Source organism: Chiloscyllium plagiosum, chromosome 45, assembly GCF_004010195.1.
Source record: "Chiloscyllium plagiosum isolate BGI_BamShark_2017 chromosome 45, ASM401019v2, whole genome shotgun sequence".
Lineage (NCBI taxonomy): Eukaryota > Metazoa > Chordata > Chondrichthyes > Orectolobiformes > Hemiscylliidae > Chiloscyllium > Chiloscyllium plagiosum.
This window is the reverse complement of record NC_057754.1, coordinates 9,242,370-9,256,887: the sequence shown is the minus strand read 5'-3', so window position 1 is coordinate 9,256,887 and position 14,518 is coordinate 9,242,370. Positions and strand designations below refer to the sequence as shown.

The 14,518-nt window shown below is 42.7% G+C and overlaps 1 protein-coding gene across 1 annotated transcript in view; it reads left to right on the top strand.

Moving 5' to 3' along the window:
• Window positions 1–6,370: 6,370 nt before the first annotated feature.
• The window catches only part of LOC122544010 (zinc finger protein 850-like), a 45,523-nt gene continuing 37,375 nt past the window's right edge, over window positions 6,371–14,518 (top strand). The window contains exons 1-3 of the mRNA XM_043683023.1: window positions 6,371–7,872; window positions 9,919–9,923; window positions 11,964–12,135. Of these exons, the coding sequence (XP_043538958.1) occupies window positions 6,785–7,872; window positions 9,919–9,923; window positions 11,964–12,135 (1,265 nt within the window). The 5' untranslated portion in view covers window positions 6,371–6,784. The remainder of the gene's footprint in view (window positions 7,873–9,918; window positions 9,924–11,963; window positions 12,136–14,518) is intronic.

Genomic DNA, 14,518 nt, shown 5'->3' with positions numbered 1-14,518 from the left:
CCTCCTAACCTGCAATCTTCTTCCTGACCTCTCCGCCCCCACCCCGGCCTATCACCCTCACCTTAACCTCCTTCCACCTATCGCATTTCCAACGTCCCTCCCCCAAGTCCCTCCTCCCTACCTTTTATCTTAGCCTGCTTGGCACACTTTCCTCATTTCTGAAGAAGGGCTCATGCCTGAAACGTTGATTCTCCTGCTCCTTGGATGTTGCCTGACCTGCGCTTTTCCAGCAACACATTTTCAGCTCTGATCTCCAGCATCTGCAGTCTTCACTTTCTCCTGACTAATACAGCTAACATTACGGGCAATTTAGCATGGCCAGTTCACCTAACCTGCACATCTTTGGACTGTGTGAAGAAACCCACGCAGACACAGGGAGAATGTGCAAACTCCACACAGACAGTTGCCCGAGGCTGGAATCGAACTTTGGTCCCTGGGGCTGTGAGGCAACAGTGCTCACCACTGAGCCATCATGCTGCCCCCAAAGCAGGATGTCCAGAATTGTGCCCAGTGGCCTTACCAATATCTTGCACAGCAGTAACACGACATCCCAACTCTTGGAGTCAGTGCTCTCTGACCGATGAGGGCATCCTGTCTACCTGTGAGTCCATTTTCAAGTAACTATGTACTTGCACCTCAAGGTCCTTCTATTCGACAACACTTCCCAAGGCTTTAACATTACTATGGAGAAAGAAATGGAGGCTAGAGACCTCAGGGAAATAAATACTGATATTTTAAAAGCAGTTCACAGAACAGGAGAGGAAGTGCTGAAGGTCTCAGAAAATTTAAGGTGGATAAATCTCTGGGACCTGATCTAGTGTAACTCAAGACTTTGTGGGAAGTTGGCGAGGAAACTGCAGGGCCCCTTGCAGAAATATTTGTCTCATCTATAACTACAGGTGAGGTGCTGGATGACTGGAGAGTGGCAAATATGCTTTAGTTTAAGAAGAGATACAAGGAGAAGCCTGGGAACTACAGACCTGTGAGTCTGACTTCGGTAGTCGATAGGTTGTTAGAAATGATTCTGAAAGATGGGATTTATATGCGTTTGGAAGGCAAGGAATGATTAGAGATAGTCAGCATGGCTTTCAAACATAGAACAATACAGCAGAGTACAGGCCCTTCAGCCCACGATGTTGCACTGAACATTTATCTTAATCTAAGATCAACCTAACCTATGCACCCCTCAATTTACTGCCGTCCACGTGTTGCTTAAATGTCTCTAATGTCTCTGACTCTACTACCATCGCTGGCAGTGCATTCCACGCACCCACCACTCTCGCCGTAAAGAACCTACCTCTGACATCTCCCCTATACCTTCCTACAATCACCTTAAAATTATGACCCCTCGAGACAGCCATTTCTGCTCTGGGGAAAAGTCTCTGGCTATCTATGCTATCTTGTATACCTCCATCAAGTCACCTCTCTTCCTTCTTCTTTCCAGTGTGAAAAGCCTAAGCTCACTCAACCTCTCTTCATAAGACAAGCCCTCCAATCCTGGTAAATCTCCTCTAAAGTATCTACATCCTTCCTATAATGAGGGGACCAGAAATGGACACAATATTCCACGTGTGGTCTAACCAGGGTTTTAAAGAGCTGCAGCAAAACCTCGTGTCTCTTAAATTCAATCCCCCTGTTAGTGAAAGCCAAAACACCATACGCCTTCTTAACAACCCTATCAACTTGGGTGGCAACTTTGAGGGATCTATATACATGAACCTCAAGATCCCGCTGTTCCTCCACACTGCCAAGAATCCTGTATTTAAGTCTGTATTCAGCATTCAAATTTGGCCTTCCAAAATGAATCACTTCTCATTTATCCAGGTTGAACTCTATCTGTCACTTCTCAGCCAGCTCTGCATCCTGTCAGTCATGTTGTAGCCTGCAACAGCCCTTGACACTATCTACAACACCGCCGATCTTTGTGTCATCGGCAAACTTACTAACCCACCCTTCCACTTTCTCATCCAAGTCATTTGTAAAAATTATAAAGAGCACAGGCCCAAGAACAGGTTCCTGCGGACTCTACTGGTCACCTATCTCCAGGCGGATTACTTTCCATCCATTACCACTGGCTGTCGTCTTTCGGCCAGTTAATTCTGTATCCAGACAGCCAAATCCCCCTGTATCCTGTACTTTCTAACTTTTTGAATGAGCCTACCATGGGGGACTTTATCAAATGCATTATTGAAATCTATGTAAACCACATCCACTGCTCAACTTTCATCAACTTGTCCCGTCCTCAAATAACTCATTAAGGTTTGTGAGGCATGACCTGCCCCTCACATAGCCGTGCTGACTATCTTTAATCAAACTATGTTTTCCCAAATAGTCATAAATCCTATCTCTCAGAATCCTTTCTAGTACCTTGCTTACCACTGACGTAAGACTGACTGGCCTGTAATTCCCAGGGATTTCCCTTTTCTGCTTTGTGTGAGGAAGACAGTGTCTCACAAACTTAACTGAGTTTTTTTGATGAAGTAACCCCGAAGATTGAAGAGGGCAGAGCAACAGACATTGTTTACTTGGACTTTGACAAGGCCCTGCATGGTTGAGTAATTTGTAAAGTTAGGTCACTGGATTCAGGGTGAGCTTGCCAATTGGATACAAAATTTGTTTAACAACAGGATACAGAGGGTGATGGCAGAGGGTTGTTTTTTGACTGGAGGCCTATGACCAGCAGTGGTCCACAATGATTGGTGCTGGATCCACTTTTACTTGTCATTTATATAACTATTTCGATGAAAATATAGAATGGATTGATTTGATTTTATTCATTGTCATATGTACCTAAGTACAGTGAAAAGCTTTGTTTGTGAACAGTACAGGAGATCATAGTAGGCAAAGACATACAGATCATAGGGTGCTTGGACAGAGTGAGGAATACAGGTTACACTGCACAAAGGGTGTGTGAAGCAAGATCAGTATTATCAAGATCAACATTATTGGAAGTTAGAGAGTTTATTTATCAGGAGAAAGCGAGGACTGCAGATGCTGGAGATTAGAGTCGAAAAGTGTGATGCTGGAAAAGCACAGCAGATCAGGCAGCATCCAAGGAGCCAGGAGAGTCGATGTTTCGGGCATAAGCCCTCGATTCCTCGAGTCCATTTATCAGTGTAATAACAGGAGGGAAAAAGCAGTTCTTTAGTCTGTTGGTGCATGTGTTCAAGCTTCTGTATCTGCTGCCTGACGGATGAGGTTGGAGGAGAGCATTAATGGGGTGGGAGGGATCTTTGATGATGTTGATAGCCTTTCTGGGGCATCAGGAAGTGTAAATGGAGTCCATAGATGGAAGGTTGGCTTCCGTGATGGTCTGGGCTGTGCACACAGCCTTCTGTAATTTCTTCTGGTCCTAGGTGGAGCAGCTGCCATACCAGGCCATTATGCACTCGCTTTGTATTCTTTCTATGGTGCATCTGTAAAAGTTGGTGAGGGTCCTTTTGGATGTGCTGAATTTCTTAACCTGCCGTAGGAAGAAGGGGTGTCGTTGTACCTTCTTGACCATCACATCTATGTGGGGATTATCGTCACTTCTCAGAACATGATGCTCTCAACCTCCGCACCGTTGATGTAGATGGACTAAGTAAGTTTGGAAATGACAACAAGATTGTGGTATAGTGGACAGTGAAGAAGGTTATCTAGGATTACAAATAGCTCTTGATTAGTTGGGTCAATGGGCTGAAGAGTGGCAGATGGAGTTTAATTTGGATAAATGAACTATTGCATTTTGGTAATACAAACAAGGTCAGAACTTTTACAATTAAAAGTAGGGCCTTGGGTAGTTGTGGAACAGAAAGACTTAGGGGTTCAGGTACATAATTCTTTGAAGTTTTGTAAGTAATTAAGAAGGCTACCAGCAGGCTTTAATTGCTCAGATGTTTGAGTATAGGAGTTGGGACATTATGTTGAGGTTGTACAGGACCTTGGTAATGCCTCTTCTGGATATTGTGGCCAGTTCTGGTTGTCCTGTTATAGGAAGGATGTAATTAAATCAGAAGAGATTTACCAGGATCTTGCTGGAAATGAAAGGTTTGAGTTATAAGGAGAGACTGGATAGGCACAGGAGGTTGAGAGGTGATCTTTTCTATTCCCCTCATGATCTTATAAACTTTTATAAGGTGAATGGAGGTGTCTTCTACTTAGGAAGGAGGGTTTCAAGACTCAGGCATATTTTTCAGGTGAGAGGAGAAAGATTTACACAGAGTGGTTCATGTGTGAAATGAATCTCTAGAAGTAGTGCATGTGAATAAATTTACAATGTTTAAAAGTGATTTAGGTAAATACATGACTAAGAAATGTTTGGAGGGATATGGGCCAAGTGCAGGCAGCAGGGACTAGTTTGGTTTAGGATTATGGTCAGCATGGACTGGTTAGACTGAAGGGTCTGTTTCCATTCTGTATGACTCAATGACTCTATTAATTGATCAATTGGGGAAGTGGGCTGAGAAATGGCAAAGGAATTTAATATAGATAAATGTTAGGCCTTCCATTTTGGAAAGTCATATCAAAGCAGGAGTTTCATGGTGATTGGTAGAGCCTTAAGGAGTGTCGTGGGATCGAGGGGTCTTGGAGTTCAGGTGCACGGTTTTCTGAAAATGGAGTCCCAGGTAGACAGGGCGGTGAAGAAGCTTTTGGCATACTGGCCTTCATCAGACATGAGTATAGAAGTTGGGAAGTTATATTGCAGTTGTACAGGACATTGGTGAGGCCACACTTGGAGTATTGTGTTCAGTTTTGGTCACCTTGTGAAACAGTGAAGAAGAAATTTACAAGGATGTTGCCTGGACTCAATAGTCTGAGTTGTAGGGAGAGATTGGACAAGCTGGGATTTTCTTCTTTAGAGTGTAGGAGACCGAAGGGGGAACCTTACAGAGGTGTATAACATCATGTGCGGCATCGGTTTCAGGTTAGAGGGCAACCAGTAAAAAGGAACTTGAGGGGCATCTTTTTTTACACAGATGGTTGTACGCATGTGGAATGAGCTGGCAGCAGAAGTGGTTGAGGCGGGTACATTAACAACATTTAAAAGGCATTGGGACAAAGACATGGTTAGGAAAGGATTAGAAGGGTATAGGCCAGGTTTGGGCCAAAGGGCCTGTCTCCATGCTGTAGGAAGGGCAATGGAGCCAGTGGCAAGGCAATGGAGTTGATCTTTCCAATATTTAAATGGAGAAAATTTCTGCTCACGCAGCATTGGATGTCAAACAAGTCAGGCTAGTGTTAGACTTGGAGGGGAACCTGGAGGTGATGATGTTCACATCCACCTGTTACCCTGGTACTTCTATGATGTGGAGGTGGCAGTGTTGGACTGGGGTGGACAAAGTCAGAAGTCACATGACACCAGGTTTTAGTAGGAACAGGTTTACAGAACAACCTTGATTATCCGAACGAGACGGACGGGGAATATTTTGTTCGGATAACTGATCTGATCGTAAACAAAGGAAGCCATACTGAACATAAAACGTTAAAAAAGCATGTTTACAGTTTTTATTTCATTCACTCAATAAAATGTGTACAAACACTGGATATTGCTTAAACATTCATGACATGTTACAAATAAAATCACTTCTTGTGTAAATAAAATTCATTGAGGTGGGGGCCAAATCTTCAAATATTCCTTCAGCGCTCTACATATGTCCGGAGGAGACTTGAGGATCTAACGCTGTGCTGTACCAGAGTTTGTTTAAATCTATAATTTTACGAGTCTGCTATTTAAACAAACTAATCTTCGCGTTCTGCAAATTGTAGATTTTTATGTGTTTTGTTCAGAAGTATCTTGGTATTTTAGCAGCAGGAAATAATACCCTAAAGCAACATTTCAGGCTGCGAGGAGCAAATTGCACAAGTCCAGTTAAACCGAGAAGGAGGAAACCCTCACCATCACAGAAGTATGAAAATCCCAGTATTAAACAAGGTCCTCAACAGCTTCTAAAATCACAAGAGCATTTGTCAGTTTCCTCTGAACTCAGTGTCTGGAAGAAAGACAGAAGCACCACCTCATTCATGTGTTTACTTTCTCTGCCATTTTTTTTCATGAACAGCTTGCTAAAGTGACTGGAATAAAGCACTTACTTTTGTAAAGGGCTACATAACTAACCCTTCTGTAAAAGATATCCAGTCGCTTTTGCTTGAGTTGCTTGTGTTTCTTTATTTTTGCAGCGTTTTCACATGTTCTTCAGTACAGGTAATCCAAATCCATTTTTAATCATTGTAAACAAAAGACACAATCGTCGCACCATTGTCGGTAACACCTCTTTGATGTAATGTTTTTATGGGACCTTGAGATCTTGTTCAGAAAACTAAGGTTGTTCTGTATTTGAAATCACAAACTTTCAGAGCATGCTCCTTTGTCAGGTGAAGCCATGTTAGAACAGTGCTCCAAAAGCTTGTGATTTGAAATAAATCCGTTGAACTATAACCTGGTGCTGTGTGATTTCTGACCTGGTCCTTCTCAGTGGTGAACTTTGTTACTTTGAAAGATTCTACAAACGTTTTGGTCAAGTTATAGATATCTAAAATCCCACTCCTTTTCCCCTGACCTCTCTCCTCCCACACAGCGTCTTGTTTAGATTCATATTGGGTAACCCTGTAGGAAATCAATTGACCAAGTACAACAATTCAGCAGCTTTCATGTTAGTTTTTCCTTATGCCAGTTCCATAAATGACTGGGCTCAGTCAGTTCAACTTCATAACCTGGCTTTGTTTTCATAGGCTTCTTTCAATCCCTTTTGTTTTAAAACAGTTCCACAGCAGAGGGGAGAATTTGGAGTGGGGTTGAAATCCAATGAAGTCACCTGATTTATCACAATTTGAATCTCATCAGTCTTCGAATATGGAGGGAAAAAGCACTGTTCGGAGTGGGGAGAAACTGTACTCATGTGTGTGTGGACGAAGCTTTAGCCAATCAGCTGGCCTGTCAAGACACAAGCGCAGTCACACTGGAGAGAAACCATGGAAATGTAGGGACTGTGGGAAGGGATTCGGTTACCCGTCTGAGCTGGAAACACATCGGCGCACTCACACTGGGGAGAAGCCGTTCATATGCTTGGATTGTGGGAAGGGATTCACTCGGCCATCAAATCTGCTGACACATCAGCGTGTTCACACCGGGGAGATGCCGTTTGCCTGCTCCAAGTGTGGGAAGGGATTCATTGATTCATCAAACCTACTGAAACACCAGCGGGTTCACACTGGGGAGAGGCCGTTCACCTGCTCCAAGTGTGGGAAGGGATTCACTCATTCATCCACTCTTCTGCGACACCAGCGAGTTCACACCGACAAGAGACCTTTTAAATGTCTGGACTGTGGGAAGTACTACAAAAGTTCTGGGGAACTGATGTACCATCAACGTGTTCACACTGATGAGAGACCTTTTAAATGCGCAGACTGTGGGAAGTGCTTTAAAAGTTCCTGGGAACTGATGTCCCATCAACGTGTTCACACTGACGAGAGACCGTTCAGGTGCTCCCACTGTATGGCTGGATTCTTGCGTTCATCTGACCTTGCTGTACACCAGCGCATTCACACTGGTGAGAGACCGTTCACCTGCTCCGAGTGTGGGAAGGGATTCAGCCAGTCATCTACCCTGTTGACACACCAGCGGGTTCATACTGATGAGAAACTTTATAAATGCCCAGCCTGCAGGAAGTGTTATAAAAGTTCCTGGGAACTAAGATGCCATCAACGTGTTCACACCAATGAGAGACCGTTCAGGTGCACTCACTGCAGCGCTAGGTTCAGACGATCATGTCAACTCACTGTACATCAGAGAATTCACACTGGGGAGAGGCCGTTTACCTGCTCTGAGTGTGGGAAAACATTCACCCAGTCATCCCACCTGCAGAAACACCAACGAGTTCATAAGTATCCACAGTGATTGGATTTCATTGTTAATCACATCTAGGACTGAATTATGTTCACTGTGGTCTGTTTTTGCTGATGTTAATAAACTCCATTGCAGTAATACTGATGAATAAAAAGATTAAAAGTCAAAATAAAATCAGCCTTGTGTTAAAAACTGTAACAACACGGAAACAGACCCTTTGGTCCAACTCGTCCACGCTGACCAAGTTTCCCAAACTAAACTAGTCCCACTTGCCTGTGTTTGGCCCATATTCCTCAAACCTTTCCTATTCATGTATTTTGTTAAGTATCTATTAAATATTGCAACTGTACCTGCATCTACCACTTCCTCTGCCATTCATTCCACCTATGAACTACTCTCTTCTCATGTTAAAAATATGCGAATAAACTAGTTCCTCACTAGTTTTTCCCCTCAGGAAATTACTTTTGAAAAATTTTATGAAACTATACAAAATACAAACCACCAGTGAATAAAAAACAGCAGTTTACAAGAAACAGCAATTTATAGAGGATAGGGGTAGCAGCACCACAACCAATTTGACGGAAAATGCGGATGAACAAATGACCTTTTCAATTCACCTTATCTCTGCCCCTCATTATTTTATACACCTTTATACGATCACCCCTCAGCCTCCTATATTCCAGTTAGAAAGAAAAATCCCAGTCTATCCATATAACTCAAACCCTCCATTCTCGGTAACATCCTAGTAAATCTTTTCTATACCTCTCCAATTTAATAATATCCTTGCTATAGAGGGAATTGTACAGCAATTGTACAAACCACAAAAGTGGCCGTGGCCTCAATGTCCCAACTCCTGTAAATCAATAGTCTGAGCACTAAACACCTCCTTAACTACTCCCAACGCTCTAAATCCCCATCCACACATTCTCACTTCTCCTTGTGCCAAAATCAAAACCCATCACACTAACTCAACTACTTATTTCCCTGAAATCCATTTTCTGACCGTCTGTCTGAGTATGCAGTGCTCAAGCTCCCATACAGAGAAGGAGAATATAAAAGAATCATTTTTGCTCCTAGTCACCAGGACTCCAGAACACCAACAAGTGTGGAGTGCCCGAAATTCGTTCCCCCCCCCCCCCCCCCCCCCCCGCCATCCTAATCCCACTTCCTAGCTCTTGTTTCATAGCCCTGTGGCCTCTGACATTTTCAAGAGTGCATCGAAATCCATTTTAAAATATGATGAGGCTTTCTTTCAGACACTGAGTTTCAGAGCCCCACTAGCCTGAGTGAAAACAATATTCTTTCTAAAGGTATCACTTCTTCCCCTAAATATGTGGCCCTTGTAACAGGCCCTCTGCCAAAGAGAGGGGCTCCTTCCTATCCACTCTGTCCAAAATGCGTCATTTCATACATTTCCCTGAGTTCTCCCCTCAGCCTAATCTATTCCAAAGAAAACATCGCCAACTGTCCAATCGTTCCTCACTATTAAAATCTTTCAGGCACACCACCTAAGGTGCGGTCACATTATACCACAGAAAGCATCCTATCCGGATGCATCGCAGCTTGGCATGGCAACTGCTCTTCCTAAGACCGCAAGAAACTACAGGGAGTTGGGAACATAGCCCAGTCCATCACACAAACTAGCCTCCCATCCATTAACTTCATCTATAGTTTCCACTGCTTCAGGAAAGCAACCAACATGATCAAAGACCTCTCTGATCCTTGTTATACTCTCTTCCACCCACTTCTGTTAGGTAGAAGATACAAAAATTTGGATAATCCTGTTGTTAACAGACTTTTGAATGGACTTCTTTAATGTTAATCTCTCTCTGCACCTTCTTGGCAGCTGTAACATTGTATTCTGCGCTAGGTTCTGTTACCCTGATGCACAGTATGATCTACTTGTAGATTTTCTCTTTTCTCTGTACACGTGACAGTAATAAATCAAATCCTTCCTGTATGGTAATCAGTGCTCTAACTGTGGCCTAACTGGTGATGCATACAGTTAAAATACAACCTTCCTGTTCTTACATTCCTCATCTGGCTAAATAGGTAAAAAAAACCTGTGTTTTTTCTTAATTGTTACTCTCCAGTTGTGGTATGTTCAGAGATCAATTAACATAAACTCCAAGATAGTTGCAGGGAGATAGGATAGTGAAGAAGGCATTTGGTATGCTTTCCTTTATTGGTCAGAGTATTGAGTGCAGGAGTTGGGAGGTCATGTTGTGGCAGTACAGGACATTGGTTAGGCCACTTTTGGAATGTTGTATGCAATTCTGGTCTCCTTCCTATCGGAAAGATGTTGTGAAACTTGAAAGGGTTCAGAAAAGATTTACAATGATGTTGCCATGGTTGGAGGATTTGAGCTAAAGGGAGAGGTTGGGTAGGCTGAGGCTGTTTTCCCTGGAGGCTGAGGAGTAACCTTATAGAGGTTTATAAAATCATGAGGGGCATGGATAGGATAAATAGATAAGGTTTCTTCCCTGGGGTGGGGGGAGTTCAGAACTAGAGGGCATAGGTTTAGGATGAGAGGGGAAAGATATAAAAAAGACCAGAGGGGGAACTTTTTCACGCAGAGGGTGGTGCGTGTATGGAATGAGCTGCCAGAGGAAGAGGTGAAGGCAAGTACGATTACAACATTTAAAAGGCATCTCGATGGGTATATGAAGAAGGGGGGTTTGGAAGGATATGGCTCGGGTGCTGACAGGTGGGACTAGATTGGGTTGGGCTATCTGGTCGGCATGGACGGGTTGAACCAAACAGTCTGTTTCCATGCTGTACATCTCTATGACTTTATATCCCTTTTCGAGCATAATTCCCAGAATCCTACCATTTACTGTAGAATTCCAACACAGATAAATGTTCCCTGTGCTAAATATTCAGTGTAATTTTACATCAATCCTTTTAAAGCTTATTAGAAGCATATAATTTATGGACAATAAACTCAATATTGATCAGGGTCACTCGATATGATCGGCCTGTGTATGTCAAAATAGAATTGTTTGTTTCTCCCGTGTGTTGACTGGGCTTCAACATATCATCTAAGTTGGTGAGAGACAAGGACAGCCACACAAAGGAGAACTGTGGAAACATATGACTGGTACTTGGGTGGCTCAGTGGTTAGCTCTGCTGCCTCACAGTGCCAGGAACCTGGGTTGGATTGTCTGTATGGAGTTTGCACATTCTCTCTGTGTCTGCATGGGTTTTCACCAGGTGCTCCAATTTCCTCCCACTGTCCAAAGATGGACAGGTTAGGTGGATTGGCTATGCTGAATTGCCCATGGATGGCAAGCTAGGTAGATTTCCCATGGGAAAAGGAAGGTTTCAAGGATAGGACAGGGTGTGGGTCTGGTTGGGATGCTTTTTGGAGCGTCAGTGTGAACTTGATGCGTTGAATGGCCTGTTTTCACACTGTAGGGAATCTATTTATACATATGTGCAACAGGGAAAGAACATTGTCATCTGAGGAGATGTTAGAGAGGCTGGGCCTTTAGCTATTGATATTTAGAAAAAAATTGAGACATACAAGATCCAAGGGTGGAAGTTGAAACCAAGTTCTCCTTTGTGAAAGGCACACTGTACACATAAAAGTAGCTGGGGATCCCATATCTGGTCTTGTGAAACTTTGCCCTGTCACCTGACATTCTTCCTGATGTAGGAGCAGAATTAGGCCATTTGGTCCATCATATCTCCTCTGCTGTTCAATGAGATCATAGCTGATCTGACAATCTTTAACTCCACTTTCTTGTCTTCTCCCCATAACCCTTGATTTGCTTCCTGATTAAAAATCTGTCTATCTCAGCCTTTATTATACTTAATGACCCAGCCTCTACAGTCCTCTGTTGTAAAGAATTCCACAGATTCACTAACAGCAGAGAAAAATATTCTTCCCCATTTGACTTAAATGGACAATCCCTTATTCTGAGATTCTGCCCTCTAGTCCTCTAAAACAACCTCAAGTCCCTTCTGTTTCAATAAGGTTGCCTCTCACTCTAGTGAATGCCTGTGAATACAACTGATGGGCTATTCTGATCTGTTCACTTCCTGTCCCAATTCCAGACACATCACTTTATTTCCCGTTAAGCCTACCCTTGTACCTGGTCGTAAACTCACAATGAGTTTGTAATTTATACTGCAGAATTGGCACAACCTCAGTTCAGCAGTAGCACCTACAGTGCGTATCAGGAGCAAACAGATGATGCTGAACTTGCATTAGACACTCAGCTGGAGTATTGTGTACAGTTCTGGGTGCCACACTGCAGGAAAAATCGTGACTGCATTGGACAAAATGCAGACGAATCAAGAATGAAGTAAGAAAAACTTTTTCATTCAGTGAGCAGTAGAAAGGCACTGCCCAGAGGTGTGATGGAGGAAAGTTTGATTGAGGCATTCAAGAGAGTATGGGATGATTTTTTGGATAAAAATAATGTGTAAGGGCATGCGAAAAAGCAGAAGATTGGTATTAGGTAAGGATGCTCATTTTACAAGTCTGTATTGGTGTAATGAGCTGAAAGGCCGCCTTCCAAACCCTAACACTTCTGTGACTCTGTGATGCTCCAGCTCCCCATGTCTGTGAGATTTATAGTAGATCTGGAATAATAGGGGAATGGGGCCGTTCTGAAGGACAAAGGCTGAAATAGCTGACCCTCCATCCATTCCAAAGATGTGGTTAGATAGATTGGCCATGCTAAATTGCCTATAATGTCCAGGGATGTGTATGTATGTCAGGTGGATTAGCCAAGGGAAAATGTAACGGTTAAAGGCGTAGGGTGGGAGTGGGTTTGGGTAGGATGTTCTTCAGAAGGTTGGTGTGGACTCAATGGGTGAGTGGCCTGTTCCACACTGTAAGGATGCTGTTGATTCTAAAGAGAGTTGGTCTAGGCCTGGTCCTACTCTCCCTTGATAAATGAAACTCTGCACTCTCTGCACTTTTCGGCAGCTGTAACATAGTATCTTGCACTCTGTTTTGTTACCCTGATGCACTTGTTCGGTATTATCTGCCTGTAAATCGTGGAAGACAACACTTTTCACTGTACTTTGGTACTCGTGACAACAATAAATCAAATCAAATTTGGAAACCTTATTTGTGTCAAACTCCTGGAGAAAACTCAATCTTTCTGTTTGTGGTTTTAAACAGATTAAATCCTGTGGGACCAGACCAAACTTTTCAACATTTGTACACTTCCATGAGCAAGGAAAGGCAGTCTAGGCATGGAGAGCTGGGACTTATAACTGAAGAGAGGAGGAAATGAAAAGTGAATATTCAGTATTATAACATCAATTAGTCTCCCCTTATCAAAGTGAAACTAAAAGACTGACAGAATTATAACTGATTTATGACTTAAATTGGAATTTTAAGTTTCAACCCAGTTGAGATAACTAACGTCAGCAGCAATAAATACAAACCATCAAAAGGAAGATTGTTCAGTCCTGGATATAATTAACAGCAGGAATAACAACATGTATTTATATAGCACCTTCAAAAACATCCCAAGATGCTCCACAGGAGCAGTATCAAAGAAACCTCCATGCAAGTCCCAGAAAGACGTATTAGACCCATTGAGAGTGCCCTGTTATTCCAAGACTATCTCAGCTGATCAAACACTTTGATGCCTTTTACACATCCCCTCCTCATAATCCTGTATGACACTGATAATCAGAAATCTATCTTAAACATACTCAAAGACTGAGCCTCCACAGCCCTCTGTTGTACTCAATTGCAAAGGTTCTCAACTGGCAGAGTGAAAAAAAATTCTCCTTATCTCACACAAGTAACACCACTCCCTCCCTTATTTTTAAATTGGTTTCAGGCTCATTAAAATATTTTCTAAGTTTCAATGAGATCACCTCTCAATACACGTCCAGTTTGCTTAATCTTGCTTCACACGACAGCTCTGCCAGCCGGAGAACAAGAAAGGAATTTTAAGTTTCCCGAGATAATGAGAACAAAACTGCACACAGTATTCCAGGTGTGGTTTAAAAAAGTTTCTGTACATGTGATACTGCTCCTGTACTCAAATCCTCATGCAATAAAGGCTACCATTCTATGAGCCTTCTTAATAGCCTGCTACACTTACATATTAGTCTTAATTATTTACTAACTGGGACACTAAAGACCTTGTAGAATACTCCACACAGAATCACAGCATGGAAACAACCTTCAACCAGTCCATGCAGAACATGATCCCAAACTAAACTAGTCCCACCTCTCTGCCCCTGGCCTACATCCCTCCAAACATTTCCTATTCATGTACTTAACCAAATGTCTTTTAAGCATTGTAACTGTGCCCACATCCACTACTTCCTCAGGTGGTTCATTCCATAAATAAACCACCCCAGGTAAAAATATTTGCCCCTCGTCTTTTCTAAATATCTCTCCTCTCACCTTAAAAATATAACCTTAGTATTGAAATCTCCCCTCCTAGGGAAGGTACACCTACCTTTAACCTTATCCATACCCCTCATGATTTTCTAAACCTCTTTAAGATCATCTCTCAGCTTTCTGTGCTCGAATAAAAAGTCCCAGTCTATCCAGCCTTTCTTTTTAAATCATACCCGGCATTTGTTCCTCCTAGCAAAGTGGATGACCTCACATTTCACATTATGTTCCATCTGCTAAGTTCCTGTCAAAAAGCTCCTGAAGCCACTACACATTTGCCTTTTATAATATTTGCAAATTTGGAAACATGACAC